Genomic DNA, 23,986 nt, shown 5'->3' with positions numbered 1-23,986 from the left:
CTACGTAAAGGATAGTACAGAGCTAACAGAACGATGGTACCAGAGATTAATATCAAGATCAGGAATAAGAAATTTGATAGGCAGTTAGTTTCTATCCAATAAATTAAAATATCAGTCAGTAGTTAGAGATCAGACATGCGAACAGTACTCGAATCAAGGTAGAGTGAATGAATTAAAACATTTCCAAAGGATACCCTGATCACTGAAAATCTTAGAAGACTTTTTCAATGGGTCATTTTTTGTTAAATTGAAGAAAAATCAAATTTCCAATCAAGAATCACACTATGAACTTTAAATGAGTTGTAATTATTGTAGTTGAAGAGACATCGTCAATGAAAAGATATATATACAGTACACACACACACACACACACACACACACACACACACACACACACACACACACACATATATATATATATATATATATATATATATATATATATATATATATATATATATATATATGAATATATGTAGACAATAGACAGGTAGATAAATGGATAGATTTAGAAATAGATATATATATATATATATATATATATATATATAATATATATATATATATATATATATATATATATATATATATATATATATATATATAAATGTGTGCATATATGCAGTATTTATAATGTGTGTGTTATTTGAGCGATAAAAAATTCGATGACCGGATGTTTGTGAGAAGCAAATTATATGTTTTTATTACAATCGTTGAATTATCTCCAATTCACGAGCTGTTGTTGCTGTCGTAGGATAGAATTGTCAGTTACGTTATTTAAAAATTATTATTATTAACTTCGTTTTTTAAGCCATTTTTCTCTTAAAAAGACATTTATCATTTTTAAACGTGTAATGCACTTAGGATGAGTGTCATTATCTAAATTACTTACTAGGTTTTTTTTTTTTTATTTTCAGCTGGAAGATGGGGATGTTTACGAAACCGTAAAAGAAGGTGAGATGTTTCCTCATTTTTTTTTTCAATGCATAAGTCTCAGGATGTTGATTTGTATAATAGCTATGGTCCTCAGTTTTAAGATCATCAATATTATTTGAAATTTATTGTTCATCGCATACTATTTTGGACACTCCTTACATTCATGAAGTACAGTAATTGAAAGTTTTATACAATTTTTTATTGCTTTCATTGCTTTGATAATAGTATTATTGTTATGACGATGATAATAATAATAATAATGATCATGATAATGAGGATGATAATAATTTATTTGTCTGGCATATCCTGATACGAAGTGGAGACTGTCTTTTTTTATCTCAGTTATTTTCAACTTATTTTAGTGGAAATACTTTATATTAGTAATTTATGCTTTGGATATTATTTTCTTAATATAATATAATGCCAAGTTTTTTACATATGAATTTTGTGTACTTCATTGAAGAATTGCAGGGCTAGTTATAACAAGACTTGAAGTAATTAAATTTGATTAAAGTAAGCAATAAGGAGTAATTAAGGAAATCTTGCTTTTTATGCAGGTTCCTGTCATTTTACGTTCAGTTTTTATGAAACAAATATTGAAACACGAGTAAAAGAGTAGGATTCTTAGTATTCTAAAATAAACATTCGCAAAGGTATAACGACTGTACTTAATTGTTCACTTTAACTATAAAATCACATAAATTTAAGAAATCTTAGGTTCATTTAAGGATTCTAGTTTTCATATTGATTTAAGCGAAACCATATTCATGATGGATTTTATTCAGTTGATATTTTATAGACTTTGAATTTTTAGAAGTTATCTTTTTAGTGGAGTTAGGGAACCACTCCAACTTCATGATCTTAAGAGATGCTCATAATAGTCTCTTCGGTCTTACCTGAGAACCATAACTTTTATGACCAAATACATTTCTCAGAAGAAATGCAGCAATGAAATTATTATTTGAATATCCTGTTTCTTTAGAAGACAGACAGAAGTATAATATTCAGATAAAAATAATTGCTTTTGTAGAATTCAACTAACAAGATATGCGATGAAAAAATATAAGTAGTGTATATGCAGATTATCTGCTTCCTGTTGGGTATGTTTTATACCTTATTTTTATATTTGCTCCGTATTTACAATATCTTATAAGTAATGATTATTGTCATAATACAACTGCACAACTGCAAAATATATGTTTTCGATTCTGATGATTTTCATTACGTCTCATCATCAACTTGGTTGACTATTCTGATTTATGCAGTTTCATCACATTGATTTATTATTAATCAATTACTTTATAAAATTAACCTGAACTAGTCTTTTAATCATTCATAAATTAATGGCCTTTCTTAAATTGTTATAGATCTCAAGGAGATATTGCTATATATTATATCTTTTTTTTAACGGTTCTGGTATTTTTTAAATATTTTTTGTAAAACTAATTTCATCCTTATTTCCATTGTTAGCAGCAATGAGGTGAAGGTAATATATTACAATTCAGTTTTTCTGAGCTGTGGTTAATCCAGTTATATTGATAATCCTTTTTAATGAAGGTTGATGATGATGATGGATGATCCTCATTATATTTGTTGTGAATATCTTTGCTGTTATTGTTCGTATATTTCCCTCCCTATTTAAATATACTTTATTAGTGGTGCCATGCAACATTACATTATTTCCTCTATTTCTCGTAAAAAATTCACTAACGATTCATTCGCATTTCCAGAGGAGTGGCTCAAGAGAAAGAAAGTAACAACTACCACAACTAAGAACATAGAGACCAGGACCCAGAGACAGGTCGTCCTCGAAGATGGCGAAGTCGTAGCTGACTCAGGTCCGATCGTTACTAAGGATTGCAAGGAAGACACGGTTACCAACGAGGTCGTGGCGGACGAGGTGAGTCAGCGTTATCAGATATTTATCATTCGTCAACTGGAGACCAAGAGAGAAAAGTAAAGAACTGTTAGGAAAGAGGCCAATAGACTTTTTTTCGTAGATAACAGAAAGATAAGGCAGTTTGATGATGCAGAAAAAGTTCTGCTAAATAGTTCGCATGAAGATTAACCATTGTAAAAAGAAAAAGAAAAAGATTTATCGTTTGATGCCAATGAAAATATAGCTGCTGTTGATAACATTCTTAAATAAAAGCAAATGGAAGGTTAAATGGAGAAATTTGGAGAAGTGGTGATTCAGAAGTGAATGATGTGTATGTATGTCCGTGTATGGTGTAAACTTAAAAACTGTTTACAAGAGCTGAAAGTTTAAGATAAATGTGAGCAAGAGTAGGATTTATGAGGGAAGATGGAACAATTAATGTCATTAAAGATGGTGGAAGAATAGAATCAATAGAGCTTTAAAGTATTTGGGAGTTGATATTGCCTGCGATGGTAGGAAGAGAGACTATGTGAGTCTCAATAAATTAAGCAAGGAGTCTTAGGGTTGTGGTGGGCGATGTGATAACGTCCTTGACTGGGATAGTTTCTTTGGTCGCTGCAACCTCACTTTCCCTGGGAGCTAAGGATGGGAGGGTTTGGGGGAGCCTATAGGTTTATCTGCTGAGTCATCGGCAGCCATTGCCTGGCCCTCCTTGGTCCTAGCTAGGATGGCGAGGGGCATGGGTGCTTATCATATTTATATATGGTCAGTCTCTAGGGCATTGTTCTACTCGATAGGGCAATGTCACTGTCCCTTGCCTCTGCCATTCATGAGCGGCCTTTAAACATTAAACCATTAAAATCATTGGGAAGATACATGGATTGTCAATGGGAAATGAGGTAGGAGAATGAAGGGATTGTTGAACCAACTCTCCTACGTGCGACTGAAGCATAAATACTGATTGCAAGTAAAAAAAAAAGATTGTTTGTAGAATATATGTTTCAAAATAAAATCAAAGGGGTGAGAAATGTTAAGACATAGAAATAATAATTAGTTTAGTTCATGGGTTTTTTCGGACTTAGGTATTTTGAGATTCTTTAATCCTAGCGAAAGCAGGAAGATTCATGGCCTGGTAAAATAAGTGTACAGATCGGAAGTGATATTATTATTATTATTATTATTATTATTATTATTATTATTATTATTATTATTATTATTATTATTATTATTATTATTATTATTATTACTTGCTAAGCTGCAACCCTAGTTGGAAAAGCAGGATGCTATAAGCCCATAAGCGATAAACGAGGGAGACATTGGAAAAAATAAATGGATGATTTGAAAGATGTATTGGGAATGAAAGGTCTTAACTTTCAGGAAAAGAGAGCGTGCAAGTATGGTAGATGTAAATGGTGCAGTGTTTATTAAGGGTTTAAAGTTTTGGTGATGAGGATTCTGTGTACGAGAGTAAGAAGTAGTTATGGTATAGTGGTTCTCCCATGATTTAAGAATGTGGCAATGATGTTACTTTGTCTTTTCTGTGAAGCAATTTCATGTTAAGGGAAATGGCTTAATGTTATATAGAAACACACACACACACACTATATATATATATATATATATATATATATATATATATATATATATATAAGTGTATATATATATATGTATACACACACGTATATATATATATATATATATATATATATATATATATATATATATATATGCTATCTGGATGAGGAAAACAGTTTTATCTATTTCCTTAATCATATATTAGTAGCATGAGTCACGTTGCTATCCATTTCCGCAGCATCTAACTCCAGAAGGCCAGGAAGGAGGCGCTGACGAGCCCCCTGGAGAGGGTTGGGTGCCCATCGGAGGAGCCATCGTGGTTTCTGAGAAGACGGAGCACATCACAAACTCCCATCAAGTGGCCGAGAACAAAAGAGAAATGGAGGAAGTCATGCACTGTGGCGATGTTACAAATAAGGTCAGTTTTATCAAGATTGTTTTGTGCTTGCTTATTTTCAAGTCAGCCAATTTTTATTATTTTATTTTATGTGGTCTATTTTCTCTTTATGGAAAAATACTTTTTTTATGTTGAATTTTAGGTTTTTTGCTTATACTTTTTATTGAGAAAAGTGAGTAGGTTATATTACAGACTTTGTTTTAAAGATTTTATCCTGACAAGATTTGACATTTTATCTTTTCTGCAAATAAATAGAGATAGACAAAAAGCCTGATTTACAAAATTAGCGTAAATAGAAAAAAAGGAATTGAATATTCTCTTTCTTAAAAATATAGTGATGGTGATGCATTGTGACAAGAGCAATTTAACGTGAATGAAAAGAACTGCTCTTATTGTATCTAATTGCTTGTGTATCCGGCTTTGACAATTAGTAGAGAATTACTGGATTTAGTAATTACGTTCCGTGGGAATGACCGATAATCACTAAAGCATTTTCCTTGATAGCTGTGAGGCAACACGGATGGTTAGAACAAAGTTTTGTTTGTTTACCTTTTAGATTTTTTCCACATTTTAGATATTTTACGAAAACTTTGGAGTGCGTTGTCAATTACTAGTTTTCATGGTAAAGGAGTTTCCTTGCAAGATTCTCTCTTCTATAGCTTCATTTAAGTCTTGAAGCACAAATTTAAACTTGGTTATGATATGGTCCAGTTAGTATAAGCTGCTGCTTTCTCATGAGAACTTGTATTTTTAGATTTTGTTTCCTATATCCAGTCCTTCGAAAAATAGCCAAAGGCATTAGTTCTCCTTGCTATTTTTATCATGACGTGGAAAGCAGATAAAAGCTGATAATGAACCTTTAGGATTCCATGTTCATATACAGCTTTACTTCTGACAAGTTTATATCTACTTTTCAAGAATTACTCGTAATTTCCTCTGCTCTTGGGATTTATCCTGATACAAAATGGGATGCATTTATGAAGATAAGTAATTGAAGTTATTATCTTCTCCATTCATACCAACATATTCAATTCTTTTAATCTTAAGGGCCATTGACCTTTGTTGTTGTGACGCCTGTTTATTTCAAATTCAGTCATTTAATACATATGTATGTGAACACCCCGTTAAAGAAGCTTCTCTACTTTGAGGCAATGCCCTCTGCGATCTTACTGTATCGATATAGTTGTATTTTTTTATTCAAGCTGTCGATTATCACGCTATTGACTAAGAAATCGATTGATTTGAAATGTTTGCCTTTTTCAAGAGACACAAGTTATTAGTCACCCTAGATGAAACGAGGAGACGGGAATGAATGTAATTATTTTTTTAATGATGCAAATAATATGTAATGTGGAAAGTTTTTTCTTTGAATGACATCTATTTCTTCTAGCCTGTTAGAAGTGTTGTCTTTTTTTTCAGGCCATTTACACCAATTATTTACTTGTATTCATTGCATTTGCACATTATTGTGGTATATACATTGGCGTTAATTATTGCTTATATAAAGGCCTGGTTCTTTTGTTCACACTCGTGAACACTATTTTCCTTAAAACAAAATCCCAATATTCTGGTAGGACGGTAAAACTTACTAGATATATCCTGGAATTATTGAAGAATTCACATAAGAAATGTCATCTTTTATTCATAAGAGAAAACTGTCAACAGCTAATCTACTTAAGTATACAATTGTATGTTAATTATTTGAATCAGTAATGAAGGCTATCAAGGGCTGGATATATTACATTAGTGTAATTAAGCAATTGTCATTTACCACTTGAATGCGAAACAATTTCACATTAGGATATAATACTTTCCTGACATTTATTTGTATAAGCTTCGCATTTCCGCCAGACAATCTGAGGTATTGTACCATTTAAAATGAGATAAAGGTGTTCGTTTGTGGGCGGAGGATTTCAAAGGAAGTACTCTTGTTGTTCTTAGATGGCTATCTGCACAGGAACTCACATTGTAAGTTCAAGTACCGTTTATCGATAAGGCTTTTGTGTATTTCATAAGTCCGCAAGGTATGTTATTACTGAGTTATGATTGGTGTCTAACATTTTGTGCGTTTTGATGTTGGCTATATTCAATTTATTATGGCTTCAGTGGCTAGTCGGTAGAATAACAACTTTTTAGATATTAACTAGCAAAAAATTGTATATTAGTAATAAACTACTAACTGCTGACTGTGTAAGAGCCTGTTTTTATATTAGACATGTTGAGCCAGCTATTCAAGGGAGAACATTCATTATGATTACGTATGTTTACAGTGGATTATGTGCATTCATGGGCAGGAGAGCGAGAGAATGACAAAATTCATGCTGGAAAATTATTTTATGAATGATTAATTCTATTTTTGGTAGTCAAAATAATTTTATTTTTATTTTTTTTTATTGATTTCTATGTTATATATATATATATATATATATATATATATATATATATATATATATATATATATATATATATATATATATATGTATATATTATTACTATTATAATTATCATTATTATTATTATTATTAGCTAAGCTACAACCCTAGTTGGAAAAGCAAGATGCTTTAAGCCTAATGGTTCTAAAAAAAAAAAAAAAAAAAAAATAGCATAGTAAGGAAAAGAAACAGGGATATAAATAAAATACAGAAGTACTTACTTATTAAAATGGAATATTTTTAGAAAAGTAACAACATAAAAATAGATCTTTCATATATAAACTATAAAAATCTTAAAAAACAAGTAAGATACAATAGTATGTCCGAGTGTAAGTTACCGTCAAGCAAGAGAACCATGGTACATGCACTATGTTATATATACTGTATATATATATATATATATATATATATATATATATATATATATATATATATATATATATATATATATATGTAGATATATATATATATATATATATATATATATATATATATATATATATATATGCACAAAAACAACAAATACAGCCATTTCTAGTCCATTGCAGGACAAAGGCCTCAGACATGTCCTTATTCATGTCTGGGGTTTGGCAAGTTTTCATCACCACGCTAGCCAGCGTAGGTTGGTGATGGTGGCACACATCAGTCTGATCGTTCTATGTAAACCAACCTAGTATGGGATGCACAAACCCCTTCACCACGTTAAGGTATACACACTCGGAAAGGGTGTATATCTATCTATCTCTATCTAATGTATATGTGTGTGTTTGTGTGTATATGTATCGCCCTGATAATTGCTCAAATGACTGTGGCCTTTTTTACAATAGCTTAGAAATGTTTCGCCACCGTCGGTGGTGAGAATAGTGATGAAATGGCTAACATTTAATACTACGTAATGGCTTAAACCTCGAAGCAGAGCGTTGCAGAAGACATGGTTTTATGTCTGTAATTACCAGAAATTTTGTAATTGCCTGTGAATCTTTTTCATGAAGAGAGTCGCCATGGTTTAAAATAAGTTGTTCGTTATATGCATGTATCTGCATTAAGATTTGCAAATAGACGGTTATTCACTTTATAAAACGACATATATTCATATATCATAGATTTCATTGTTTCCTCTTTGTTGTCGTTATATGTATAAATATATAATGAAATGTTTTTATTGCAAACCCGTAAGAATGTGGCATCTTGAAGTCAGCTATTTGCCTTATTTTAATTATCTCGGTCAAAATTTATTTATGATTTCTTTTTAAGAAATAAAAGCCTTAGGTACAATAATTGTCTTGCCTTTTCTTATTTGAAGTTTTGAAGTCACTGTAAGTCAGCGTGTTATATAAACTAGGTTTTTTTGTCCAGATTCCTTAAGTTTTTGGAAAAATTTGGTTTTCTTGGAGTTGTTTTTTATTGGATTGTTATTTTCTCAAAATCGCTTACGACCTAAAGTAGTATGTTTGGCTAGCATGGATTTTGGTTATATGAGAAATCTAGCGTTTATTTTCCCCTAACGCAATGAACAAATATTAGAATAATTTCCCTTATTTGACCTTCAGAAGTAGTTCGATCAGGTATTTAATATTTAATTGCTTGTTTTCAAGCTTCAGAATTCAATTTGAGAAAGTGTCCTAAGGTAACTAACTAAGAAAGTGAAACTGTTGCCCTTTTAAAGTACCTTCCTACATTCCTGTTGCATAGTAGGAAATTAAGAAACCAACACGGGCGTATGCAGCAATGTCACACTTGCTGGTCGCAAAACAAATAATCCCAGTCTTTTACCCTTTTTTTAAACTGACGTCAAGTTTTAGTAGATAACAAATCAGAACTTCCGTGTCCTCTCCATTGTCACTGAAACGCTCCAGAGAAAATCAGAGTTAATTTCAGCGGCCACCATTATTCAAAATCACAAACTTGACTGGGATATAACAATGTATCGAAATAACAGTTAAGTCGTACGACAATTATTTGGATTTTGTGCTTTGCTGATGATAAGAAGCTTATCACATACGCCCATAAACATCTGCTGTTCGTTTTATTTAGGCGTGTAAGGCATCAATAGAGACATTTTCCATGATGTATGCTAAGACTTCCATATATTATAGTTGATGCCAAATAGGATATTATTTAGGATATATTCTCAACCTATTTTATTTTGAAGACCATTCTTAGAATAAGATAGGTAATTCCAATAACTACAAATGCTTACTAAATTCCTTCACACCATCGGGACTGTAATAAAGGAGTCAAATAAGATACAAATAAGATGAGTAAATGAAGGTTTCTCACACACAAATCCCCTGAAGACTTCACATCTGAAGAGTAATAGTTACTCTTAATGAAGCGCAATTATTTTGAAATTATTTTCAATCTCATGAAGTCTGAAGGTAATTTGAAAAATTAATTACGTGAGCATTGTTAATTTCACGTCTTGTCAGCCAACTTATTCATTATGAAAGAAAAATGTGCAAATTTATCTTCTGCGAGTCAAAGGTGTTAATAACATGTGATGGGTTATGGAAAGAACAAATTGAAATGTTTTAATTTTTTTCTTTCTTATATTAGATGTCCTTCGAATCTGTCATACCTAAAAGGAATGATGATTATTATTATTATTATTATTTTTAGTAGTAGTAGTAGTAGTAGTAGTAGTAGTAGTAGTAGTAGTAGTAGTAGTATGATGTTCATTGTAATGGCAAATGCTTCATCTATTATTATACTTAACGATATTTTTACTTCTTTTTTCTAAGTATGTGAGAAATAACAGAGAGGAAGATTTATAAATATTATACCTCCAGTATATTTAAGGAGACATTTATGTACTGTGAACCTTTAAGGAATGAGAAGCTCTAAGAGTATTTCTAGAGTTTCTTAATAACCTATCTTATTTTTTCTGAGGAACTGATGTATTATTATTATTATTATTATTATTATTATTATTATTATTATTATTATTATTATTATTATTATTATTATTATTATTCTAAAATGTGCAACCAGTTATAAGATACAATCTTAAAAGGGTAGAAGAGACTCTTTTGCTATGGTAAGCAGCTCTTCTAGGAGGACACTCCAAAATCAAACCTTTGTTCTCTAGTTTTGGGTAGTGCCATAGTCTCTGTATCATGGTCTTCCACTGTCTTGGGTTAGGGATAGCTTGCTTGAGGGTACACTCGGGCACACTATTCTATCTTGGTTCTCTTCCTTTTGTTATTTTGAAGCTTTTATCTTCTTGTTATTTTCAAATTTTCATAACGTATATATGAAAGATTTATTTCAATGTTATTATTGTTCTTAAACTTCTCTTGTAGTTTTTCCTTATTTCCTTTCCTCACTGGGCTATTTTCCCTGTTGAAGCTCTTGGGCTTATTGCATCCTACTTTTCCATCTAGGGCTGAAGCAGCAAGTAATGGTAATAATAATAATAATGATAATAAAAATAATGGTGATGATGATGATGATGATGATGATGAGGATGATGATGATGGTGATGATGATAATCAAGCAACCTAATAGCTTACACAGAAAAAATTACATTTGAATGATGAAAAAACTTGGGATAATCATTGCACAATGCAGATGATAAAAAGATTAGGATAATTAATGACAAATACATTCATATATAAACAATAGTTGAGATGTTAATGATATAAAGTAGAATAACTGACCATAGCGTTTGAAAGTGATATTACAAGTATATCCTCATTGATAATTACCAAGACGGTTATAGCATAGTTATAAAGGAAAGGAAGTGGAAGATCTAGTAGTGGGTAGAATGATACATGGACCTTCAACATTAATCGGATGCTAACAGTTTGCAAAATTAATAGTACACGGACGTAAGGCAACAACAGATATATCCTATCTAAATAGTCCTTATAGAAGATGCACAAAACGAATATTTAAATCATAATTACCATCGATGATGAAGGGATCTCGCCACTTCGAACAATTTTGTCCAAAACATAGATCCTAGGATGCTTCTTGCATATGTGTATAAGCATAATGAACCAAAATAGTACTACAAGAGATCTGAAGTACTGTATGTAGTACCGGCAGTATCAATTTTGTAGACACAGGAGGCCTAACAAAACCCAAATAGATTTTTGGCCTCGGTTGACAAGAAGTGTTTAGAGTATTACGAAAAGGAAAGTTTGTTATCGAAGAAGACAACACTTAATGGTATCAAATATTCAGAATCATTAACCAGTGTGTGCTGTGCTTGTAATGCATATTCAATCACCGACACTAAAGGCTTAGTCCATTTTCAACTTCCGCTGACGCCACACTTTACTGAACTACCACAACTGTTAATTTCGGTAGCAGGAACTTCTTCAATTTAGTGGGGAAGTTCTTTATCACTACTTGTCGTGACTTAGCATGATTGTGGAAGCCTTTCACGTCTATAGTTCGTCACTTTAAAAACGGATCTCTCTAAGTAATAGTAAACTCTAATCCCTGCGAAAGAGACTGTGACCTTGAACCTGCTTCTGTTACAGGGAATAAATCAAGGCATAAACTCTTTGTAGTCACTAGTGTGTCACACCTGCACTTTAGAATGCTAAGTCATCTAGAGTTTTTGTATGTAAAAAGAGAATTCGTTAGTGTTGTCGACACTTGGAGATTCTCCCTATTTTTTTTTTTTTTTTTTTTTTACTTTTTATAGGAGATAAATATTCTTCTTTACGATAGATTTAATGGCAATTACTATATTTGGGTGATAAACCATTTTAAGATTCAGTTTTTAATTGTTATAAGAGAAGTTATCCTAACACGAGGTATATTAATGCTCATATTATAATACTGTATATATAGCTATATACGTGATTGAATCTATAAAAACAAACATGTTTACATATAAAAGTATACTGTGGAGTTTATATACAAAAGTTTATAGGCGTTAGAAAGATGATCCTTATCGGACAGAAAATAGAGCTCTTCCATCCACTCTATACCCTAACACGAATGCCAAATTAATGTTAGATTATGTTTAGCCAAACACTCTTATTATCTCTGCAGCGCAATTATCATCATCTTCAAATATACCTCTTTGAGACAGGGCATTCCATAGACAGCAAAACTGATATAGGAATCAAGCAAATGAATCCTTGTCGCATCCGAGGAACCGAGATTCAGAAATAGAGGGTAATCGGAAGTGAGGATTGCTTGTTCGTGGTCTGTATCAATGCATGAGGTTACTTGGCGGAAGTAGTGACACTGGTAAAAATGGTAGTCTGGCCTCAGCAATAATAAAAGCAAAATCAGCAGCAATAGCAAAGATGGTAGTAACAGGCTCAGCAGTAGTTCCAAGTAAAACGTTATGTGACCAGAAGCATTATTAATACTATACAAAACAGCAAGAACGAAAGGAATTGGTGTGGCTCTCAAAAATAGATACTATAAAACTTTCAGAATCAGAAATCAATGGAAGTAACTGGATGTCTATTTATTTATTACTAGCTTCAAAAAATAACTGTAGTATAGTATTTGTATGAAAATAGTATACAATCGCGTTTTATTTTGTTATTGCTATACCTGCTTCGTTAAAATGACAGCAATGCTTAAGATTTTTTTCCATTATACTCGGAGTTAATCACCAGGTGGCTGTCTATGATACACACTAGAAAAATCCACGTAGATTTACACTATATTGCCTCTCATATAATAGAATAATTCTAATTGTTTTTCATTTATCATTTATATATACGTGTATATATATATATATATATATATATATATATATATATATATATATATATATATATAAATAAATATATACACATTTATATATACGTGTATATATATATATATATATATATATATATATATATATATATATATATGTGTGTGTGTGTGTGTATGTGTGTGTGTGTGTGTATAAGTGAGTTTATATTAGCTCGGAATGTCAGTATATATGTACAGTAAAGGAGTGAGGAGTTAGAATTTGTGAATTGGGTGAAAAAATAAAAACTTTTCATCTATACAATAGACGAGAGTTATTATACTTCATATCATATCAGTAAATACATTTTAAATTGAAACCATCATTTAGTCCTTATTTGTTATTTGTAGATCATTTGTTATAGGCTTTTATTTCCGCAAGTTGACTTCTACTCTAGTTTCATAACTGTCTACTTAGGCGGAACATTTGCTTTCCAGTTGGCTGAATTATAGCTTCCTTTGTGAACTTATGGGTGAAATAGCGCTAACTACAAATTCAGAGAGAGAAAATTTGGATAGCAGTCAATTATTTGAAACGATTGAAAAGGATAGTTAGCGATGTCAGGTGGAAGAATGAAGTATATACGTTTGTTCATTTGGCTTTTATACTCCAGCTAGTTGCATGCGTCTTTGGGGAAGCATTTTCAGTGTTGATATTTTCACAAATCTGACATTCGTAAATATGGCATTTTAACTTCTCTATTATTATTCTGTCTAAATAAATATTTTGTTTAATGAAATATTTTTCGTTTCATCTTTTTAACCTTATATGAGCAAAAGTATTTTTATTTGCATTCAAGTAATTTGGATATTTTTCTTTATACAACTGCCATAACAAAAATCTAGCATAATATTTTTGAGAGTATTTAGATTTTGTTATTTTGTTATCTTTGATTAATTTTCAAGACAACTGAGCAATTGACTACTTGGCGTTCTACGTGTTATAGGTAGTAGGTTGGCCAGGGCACCAGCCGCCCGTTGAGATACTACCGCTAGAGAGTTAGGGGGTCCTTTGACTGGCCAGACAGTACCATATTGGATCCTTCTCTCTGGTTACGGTTCTTTCCCTTTGCCTACACAGACACCGAATAGTCTGGCCTATTCTTTACAGATTCTCCTCTGTCCTCATACACCTGACAACACTGAGATTACTAAACAATTCTTCTTCACCCAAGGGGTTAACTACGGCAATGTAATTGTTCAGTGGCTACTTTCCTCTTGGTAAGGGTAGAAGAGACTCTTTAGCTATGGTAAGCAGCTCTTCTAGGAGAAGGACACTCCAAAATCAAACCATTGTTCTCTAGTCTTGGGTAGTGCTATAGCCTCTGTACCATGGCCTTCCACTGTCTTGGGGTAGAGTTCTCTTGCTTGAGGGTACACTCAGGCACACTGTTGTATCTAGTTTCTCTTTCTCTTGTTTTGTTGAAGTTTTTATTGTTTATATAGGAAATATTTATTTAAATGTTGTTACTATTCTTAAAATATTTTATTTTTCCTTGTTTCCTTTCCTCACTGAGCTATTTTCCCTGTTGGGGCCCCTGGGCTTATAGCATCCTGCTTTTCCAACTAGGGTTGTAGCTTAGCATTTAATAATAATAATAATAATAATCAGTTTTTGTTGCCCCGAGAGAGAGAGAGAGAGAGAGAGAGAGAGAGAGAGAGAGAGAGAGAGAGCTATTTTGGATTACAAATAAAAGTAAAATAAAAGTGTTAATGTGTGTTTAAACATAAAATACCATTCGTCCTGTGAGAACAGTAAAATGTTATAATTTCCAAAGAATATTATGGGGTGAGGCTCAAGATCTCCTGATTGTATTGACTCCACCCTGTATTGTATTCCTCTGATCGATGCATTGTTAAACTCTTGCCTATATTTCTTTCTTTTTTTCTTTCTTTTTTCTTACCTTTAAGATATGGATTCAAGGCTAGTGATAAATATGGGGTGTCTTAAAAATTATTCAGGAGGTAACGAAAACGACGATCTAGAGTTGAAAGGGTAAACTACGATATGTTTGTAAATAGAAAATGTGAACCAAATCTCTTGATAGAAAATGGAGTCTTGGTGCTTCCTATTACCGATGACTGCTAAAAATTTACGCTCCTGTTGTGATTGTTATTTCTTGAGGTTAACAAATTTATCTTTTAATTTATGAAATTTATAATAAAAATACAACTAATAGGCCATTATTTCGACTTTATTTTTTAATTGAATTAAAATTGTAGTTCTATTTTCGTATAAATTTTTAGTGATACATTTATAATAACGTCGGTGACATTTTACCTTAATCACATAGATATATTTCATTAGAAGAAATATTGGAAATTTATTGGAGTCTAATGGAAGTCTCTAATCCTTTGCTAGTTTTGTACAAGATGCAACTTATAGTATTGGCTTCCTTACCAGACTTGGAAAAAAAAACAATGGCGAAAGAGGTGTTTTGAAAAGAACTACTCAAATTACTCACGTAGTAAATTATACGAATAATGACTGGATATAAAAAGAATAAGAGTCTAATCATGCTCTGCCATTTGTCTCAGTTGGCTGAAAAACACACTGGGATATTTACGGTTGGTTGAACGCTAGAAGTCGTTTGTACATAGCCGCCCCTGGCCATCTACGCTCGGCAAGGTCAAGCTTTGGGACTCTAATAAACGAAACAGTAGACCATTTGAATTTGAATTACACCTCCCTTCCATGCCTACGAAAGGTAATATTCTAAAATTAAGAAAGCAAATACTGATATCGAAAAAAGTCAATGTATATTTTCATGTCCCAGTGTTATCACAATTGGGGGCTATGACCGCTGGTCTAAAACCCCCTTTCGGAGCGAAAGCTCTGGACAATCTGTGTGTGTGTGTGTGTGTGTTATCACAGTTTTTCCAAAGAATCTTTTAGCATACTTATACTCGGTTCCGAGGTTCTTGAATATTTCTGGAATGTACCTGAAAAATTCTTTTCTTGATCTGTCTTTCGTAGATGAATATCAGTAAGCCAGGGATATCTCTAAACAGTTCTATTTTTTATTTATTTTATCCTATTAGTTTCATAAATATTGGATCAATACATACACTCATATAATGAAACTTACTAAAGCTATCAAGGTAAATTACATGTTTGCGCAAAACAGTAGTTACATCGGCAGAAAGACGTTTCCTATTTACTGGTAGTTCAAAATCAAGCATCATAGAGTCTGGTCAATACTTGGGCGGGTAACCAAAAAGAAAAGAAAAAAAAAAAAGACATAGCGGGCTAATTCCGTATATAAATGTATGTATTATATTTGTGTGTATTTATGTATATGTGTGTATATAATAAGTAGGCCACACTTAATTGTAGTCGTCTTGGTTTTAACTCTTTTCAATAACAGGTGTATTCGAATTGTGTGAGTAAATCTAGATGTAACTGGTCATTGTGACTTTAGAATATATAGATATATAAAACTGGTTAACAGTTGACTAAAACCTTTTATATGACGATCTCTGGGACCATGATCGGTTTTAGACTCTTGTTGACAAATCTATCTAGCTGTAAGTAGATGCTGGTATCTTCTGTGCCAATAAAGTGAGCGATGGCTAGTAAATTTTATTCCTAAAATACTTGGAAGCCTGATGTTTATATTATTCTTGCGTCACTCTTTAAAGGAAAAGAGGCGTATGCTGTATACACACACACACACACACACACACACATATATATATATATATATATATATTAGTAGCCGTTACCAGTCCCCGGCAGAACAAAGGCCTCAGACATGTCCCTCCACTTGCGTCTATTTATGGTCTTTCTGAGCCAGTCCACGCCCGCAAACTTTCTAGTTCGTCTATCCATCGTCTTCTCTTCCTTCCTCTGCTTCTTTTATGATATCGGGGACCCATTCTGCTATTATTAATGTCCATCCTTTGTCTATTATTCTCAGTATATGTCCTGCCCATGTCTGTTTCTTTAGTTTGTTCGCGTATCCATGGTACTTTTTTTTTTTTTTTTTTTTTTTTTCTGTCTCTTAGTGTTGTTATTCCCATCATTATTCTTTCCTTAACTCTTTGAGTTCTAACTAACTATGTCTTAGGGCTTTATAAGTCTCCAAGTTTCTGATGCATGTTATACACACACACACACACACACACACACATATATATATATATATATATATATGTATATATATGTATATATATATACTGAATTAGAAATAATTAATTGATGTTGGTTTAAAACAATAACGGTGACTAGAATAGTAGTTCACAGCACTATTATTCGATACTGTTTCTTGTCGAATTGTTCTGCATCAAGTATTATATTTATCACATTTACATTCAGAAAACTACATATGTTCAAATGGTAGATTTGCATTATCCTAGAGACCAGATAATACAAAATAATTCGTGGTAAATAACTATACTGATTATTACTGTATAATCAGTCATAATAATAAAGACATATTCTTGAAACTAATACTCACCTTGAGATAATAAACTGTTGTTTTATTAAAAAGGCAATAAAGCTAGCTAAATTTAATGATTCTACATAACGGTATGGGTATACCATTGTAGTTTTGATTTGGCTAAATATCACAATAAGAAAATTATAAACTTGATGGATGTGAAGACTATAAATTGGTAAATTTTATCAGCCTTCTTGACTGCTCGGGAGTAGCAAATATAACTAGACGTCCAGCCAAATTAAAAACAGGAAATAGATTAAGAATGGATTCCGTGGTAAACATAATTAGGATCTGATAAATAAGACCGTGAAATGGCCAAGTGCAAAACAAAGTTTAGAAATTGATTGGATTTGATAAATTCGCTAATGAAAAGCCAGGCAGGGAAAATTCAGTGGCAAAGATCAACTGCAATTGAAAAATATTTTAGTGATATAACCAGCACTGCCACAAAGTCATTCATAAAATAAGACAGGATTGAGTAAAGTAATCTGTTAACCAGTTTGACATAAAGAAAATTCAATTATAGAAGTAGAGGGCTTTAACAGACTAGAAGTGAAAAGGCCACGAAGAGAAATTGAAAGATAAAACTGGACAGGCTTTAATTTTAATTTGTCAGTAAAATAGTCAGACTAGAAGTAAATTTTTTGTGGTAAAAGTGGACGATTTCGACTGAATTTGCCAGGGAAATAAAAAGAATTTAAGTAATAAGCTTGTGAAATAGCCAGAGCTATTACAAATTTAACAGTAAAGTAGACAGGCTTTAAGAAATTCACCAGTGAATTAGCCAACTCAAAGAAAATTGAATAGTGAAATAGCCAGTGCTAGAACAAATTTGATAGTGAAAATAAACACATTTTTATATATACACTAGTGTGTTATCCAGACAAAGAAACAATTCTACAAGTGAAAAGTTAAAATAAACATTACTCATTTATTTCGTAAAAAACCCAGCCTAAAAAAAAGGATTTATTAAAAAGAGACCCGTAATAAATATTCTAGTAAAATTATACAGTACTGAAATAAATTCACAAGTTGATATAGGCTTAATTGGATTTGCTGACTACTTCAACATGAAACAAATTAACCAGTGATTTTAGGTAGTCTTGGGAAAGTTAATTTGTTAACTGTTATAACTCTGCATGGCCAAAAGATGTTAGTAAAGAACTTTACAAAAATTTCAATAGGGCTAAAATAAGAAATAATCTATTGTCATACCTAATGGATATCATTTCAATAAAGTCAGTGCTAGTTTGTATTTTGTATGGATTAGGTTGCCTGTGTTTTTTTTTTTTTTTTTTTTTTTTTTTTTGTGACCTATTTTAGGTGATCCACAGCTGATACATAAAAAGGTAATAGAAACATTATCTAAAAGAGTAAAGAGGCAAGAAGAGAGAACATCATAATGATTTGTTTTCCATTGGTTTGCTTCCTATGCTTTTTAATTTCTTTAAAATATGATCCTGGTACAGTAGGCTACTACGTATGCGGAGGCAAATTAGGAATTTTTGTAGTATTGTTTTATTTTGTTCAGTATAAACGTATGAATATTATGGATAATAATAATAATAATAATAATAATAATAATAATAATAATAATAATAATAATAATAATAGGAAGAGTGTTATCATTATTAAGTAGTTGATGCAGACTAGATTATATGAATTAAGAACTTCATGACGCTAGAGTTAAATTCATGTTATTCATAAGATGTGCACAAACAGTACTTGAGAAGAAGAAACTCTAATGGTAATCCGATCTCTCTGCGGTTACGAAAAGAATGTTCTTATCTCTTGCTGTTACTGAGGGAAGGAAGGTTATAACCTGGTAGAATGCATCAGAGAGAGAGAGAGAGAGAGAGAGAGAGAGAGAGGTGCTGTTAAGGATGTAATGCGATAACTGTGTGCATATATATATATATATATGTGTGTGTGTGTATATATACATATGTATATATATATATATATACATATATATATATATATATATACATACATACATATATATATATATATATGTATATACATATACAGTATATATATATATATATATACATATATATATATATGTATATATATATGTATATACATACACAGTATATATATATATATATACATATATATATATATATATATATTATATGTGTATATATATATATATATGTGTGTATATATATATATATATATATGTATATATATATGTGTATATATATATATGTATATATATATATATATATAGAAATTGCCTGTATTCTAGTATTGGGTGATGATAGTAAGCATTTCGTAACAGGAAAAAATCGTGTATTGGTATGCCCAATGTCTAAGTATATAATATTTGAAAACGGATATGATATTTGGAGAAGAGTAACTTGAGAAGTGCTTAAAAAATCTAGAACTGGTTTCCTCTTGAAGTCTAAATTCTTATCCAGTCAAAAGTAGGTCGTGGCAATATGATAGTTCAGATGAATATTTTCAACATTTGGAGGACGGAGTATACAAAGAGATGAAGGAACGATTTTTATTTCTTAGTTCATTTAAAAAATATGAAAATAACTAGCAATAATAACTGTATTTATAATGTATAAACTGTACTGGCTGGTTTATTTGGTTATTGTGATAACTGTAAGGTTTGGATTATACGGTGTACGGGTACGTGAATAATTAGTGTAGTCAAATAATATTTAAGGTAACCGTCAAAAAAAGCAATTCTTGACGATGAACCATTTAAATGCAGGATCTAAGTAGGCAGTAAGTAAAAAGCTAAGCTTAATAATGATTTTTCCGATCACCCTTTGAATGTTAATAAAGAAACAGCTAGAAAACAAGTCAAGGAGGAATGTTAAGCGAAATTATTTTTTGATAGCCACTTATCATACATAATTGAAGTCTCTTAATTGCATTGCATCCTGTGATATTTACATTAAAACGAAATTAAGGCATTCCAAAATCCAATTAATCATTATATACATACTGGTAAGCAAGAAAAAAGTATAAACTATGCACAAGAGTGATAAAGCAGAGACAAACAATGCGTTGGGAAAATGGTAAACCCCTTTTCGAGGAGGTGAAAATGATGAGAGTGGATCGTGTCTTATTAAAGCAGTATGGAATTCTTAGGGTAAAGTGGCAAGGTACTTGGAGGGGTCTTTGTGGTTTCCGTAGGTCAAGGTCTTCCTCCTCAAGGTCGAGGATTAAGAAACAAGAATTGCGATGGGAGTTCGGGTTAAACGAGGAATTTCTTCCTTGTAAACCTTTTTTTACGTCATTGACAATTGTTTCTCTCCAACCGGAAGAGGGAGTAAGCTCAGCGTTTGATTCATAGGAAGAAGAACCTGCAGTTAGAGGAAACATACTGAAATTAGGTTCTCGCTCTTTGGCATAGAAAAGATATAAATAGAATAAACGGTTGACTCGAAAGGAAATGACCCAAGACAAGTGGTTGAGACTTTTGGGAATATAGACATTTTTTGCTAATAAGAAGAGAAAAAAAGAAAGGAAAGATAAATGGAGGAAAGGCGCCCTAATTGAGGTAAATAAAGGGAATGTCTCATGAAAAATCTGGGAAGAATGACTGAATCTTTATGGTTGGTTTAAGAGGTCTTTGTTTACAATGCCACCGTGGAAAGTTGGATGCGTTCAGGCAATTAGGCCGTCTTTGTGATTCAAGCAAATCCAACTTTTTTCAACTCTCTCTCTCTCTCTCTCTCTCTCTCTCTCTCTCTCTCTCTCTCTGACTATTTTTAGCTGGCTATATAAGTATTTTGCAAGTGATAGATTGGTAACAATAATTTAGGGATTGCAGTCTCCGGTGAATGTGGTTTAAATGTGGAAAGAATTCTTGTAAATTTCCTATGTTTTTCTTTATATCTGATATGTTTAAAGACGTGTTTCAAGAGCAGGAGTTGAAGCTGTAACTTTTGTTTTAATTTCATGTTATGGGATGAACGTTCAAAAGTAATGGCTTGAAGGGTTTTTGCGGTCTAATTTGTGAAAATGTTTTTGTTTTACTGAGTACTTGGCAGTTGAAAAATATTTTCTTCTTATAAACAGAGAATTGTATTTTACGGATTGCTGTAAAATTATTTTTGAATAAAGAAAATGAACGTTTCAATTTTGACATAAACCGGTTTTTTGATGCTTGGAAATTAGATGAAAATTTTACAAGAAAGTATTTATTATTGAAAGAGGTCTGTTCATAAAATTATATAAATTATTGGAAAATTTAATAGTGGTTGTATCTATATTAGAGAAATTGAGCCTAATTAGAACTTTAAAACATTAAAACTTTAAAATTTGAATACTAAAATTTCTTTGAATGGTAATTTCTGTTAATTTACATCTAAAGACTTTGGGAATATTACAGGAAAGTGTTTTAAGGTGTAAATATAACTTAATTTAACTAAAAGAAAAGAAAATGTTTGTTGAAAGCCAAAAAATTCTTCCGCGCTATGGAACCCTCATGACTGGGGGTCTGGTTGCGGTAGATATATGGCATAGGGGCAATTATTTGGTCCCAAGTGTCATGGGTCTATGGATACAAACTACCTCCTTAAAAGATAGGAATATTGTAATGTCTTCCCTTTATTGTAGCTTATGTTTTTAGAGACTTTCTACTTCCGGTCTGATGGTCATTTTAGTGTATGCACTCGTTTTTTTTCTGTTTTCTTAAAGAAAATGCTAAGAAATTAAACGTGTTGGAGTATTTCATTGCATGCCTTTGTATATACAACCCATTAACTTACTGCTGATGTATATAAAGCACCAAGAACCCAGACCATAATCATGCGACACTTGTTCCTCGTTTGTGTGTTTGATTATCCTTTTGTGGATGAATATTTATATCAAATATTGGATATAATCTTTTTATTGATCCTTTTTATACGTGTAGCTAAAAAGAATGTGATTAACGACATAAAGATAATTTTGGAGTATAATGTTGTGTGATTGTTTACACAGTTAATGTTAATGGTTAGAATATTTAGAACAGTTCCATGTTTTAAACATCTTAATATTCATTATTTTAATAAGCCCTTTAGTTCATCACAGCATATTATACAAGTAATATTCTGAAATGGGTAATTTTAACTACGGATTGTTTGTCATAGTTAAGAGCAAATTGTATTTCGTGTCGGATGCAAGCATAGAATAATAACGAGTTTGTGTGGTACCTTTTTATTCTTAATTTAATTTTTCTTTTTATTTATCATCGCGGATTGCATAGAAACATCTCTAAGACGATTATGCTGTACCCATTTAATACATTTGCCGTCGTTAAAAACGTAGGCATTATGGAAGGAAATAAATGGTTATTAATTATAGCAATATCAGTAGTTCTAGTAGTAACAATAACAAGATTTCTTTTGTATTATTCACTGGTATCTTCTTCAAGCAATGATGTTATAAATTTTTTTTCATTGAAATTTCATTATATTTAGCGAAACTTATAAGTTTCTTTAAGAAAAGAACACTTTAAAAATACGTTTAAATGGCACGTGGTACATCCCAGTTGCGTTCTTTCCGAGGAACGCAGAATGTTAACTAAAGCTCAGAAATTTTGTAAAAATTTCAGAAATGTACTTTTGAATGATTTTTCTTTTAGATTTAATCGTTTCATGGAACCATCGTGTGTGGGATAGTGATGTAGATTTGGGAAAACTTATCTTTGAACTTATAACAAGTCACGTATATGTTTTTCATGGCAAGGAAGAATAACTTTCATAGACTGGTCAATCTGTATACCTATGATGGAGTATTAAAGATAAATAATTCAGTGATGCATATACTTTATTTTGTATTTTTATTTCAAGTCATATTTTGATAATTAGAATCTGCGTAGACTGCTCCTTTTAGTGTCAAGTAGAATTTAATCTGCATTCTAATTGTTTTTTCTTTTAAATAGATTTTTTTCGTTTAACTTTGAATTAGCATTTTCACCAATCTTGTGTTTCCAGTTTACTTTTAGTACCAAAATACAATTTCATTTCCTTCCCTTAATTCTTCTTTCATTTTTTTTGTGTTTTGAATGTGATTATTTTATTCATGCTTTTAGTATCAAACAATTGTCCTGCATTAATATGATTTTGTATTTCAATTAATATAGTTTATCTTTGAATTGCTTCACTCTTATTCACTTTTTTAGCTTTGAAGTTAATTTTATAACAACTATTGAGATCACTATGATAGAAATATATTGAATTCTTGGAAAAAAAATTTCTTGTTAGGTTTACATGAAAAATATATTTTGCCTTTTCTTAAAACCATTTATTTCGCCATGAGATGAAACGTAATTTTCTTAATATATTGAAATAGCAATAAAACTGACATTGAAAAGCTATGCATTTGTTTATTAATTAACTCTCTCTCTCTCTCTCTCTCTCTCTCTCTCTCTCTCTCTCTCTCTCTCTCTCTCTCTCTCTATATATATATATATTTATATATATCATTTACCAATGAACGATGTATTCCTCCTTTGTATTTCTTTACTACCTACTTGTGCCATAAGAGATAATGAGAGGTGATACTTATAATGAATAATATTAGGACTTCTGGTAATTGCAGTAATAGTAGTAGTATTATTACAACACCACCTGCTTTCTTCTCGTGACATATCATTCAT

General features: G+C 31.4%; 1 protein-coding gene across 2 annotated transcripts in view; it reads left to right on the top strand.

Annotated features, from left to right (window-relative positions):
- The window catches only part of LOC137627513 (serine/arginine repetitive matrix protein 1-like), a 148,648-nt gene that overhangs the window by 84,893 nt on the left and 39,769 nt on the right, over positions 1-23,986 (top strand). For both annotated transcript variants that reach the window (XM_068358611.1, XM_068358604.1), the window contains exons 3-5: positions 918-954; positions 2,667-2,836; positions 4,629-4,808. In XM_068358611.1, the coding sequence (XP_068214712.1) occupies positions 918-954; positions 2,667-2,836; positions 4,629-4,808 (387 nt within the window). The remainder of the gene's footprint in view (positions 1-917; positions 955-2,666; positions 2,837-4,628; positions 4,809-23,986) is intronic.

The sequence above is a fragment of the Palaemon carinicauda genome, chromosome 2, assembly GCF_036898095.1.
Source record: "Palaemon carinicauda isolate YSFRI2023 chromosome 2, ASM3689809v2, whole genome shotgun sequence".
NCBI classification, from domain to species: Eukaryota; Metazoa; Arthropoda; class Malacostraca; order Decapoda; family Palaemonidae; genus Palaemon; species Palaemon carinicauda.
The sequence above is the reverse complement of the archived record's forward strand: the minus strand, read 5'-3'. Positions and strand labels throughout refer to the sequence as shown.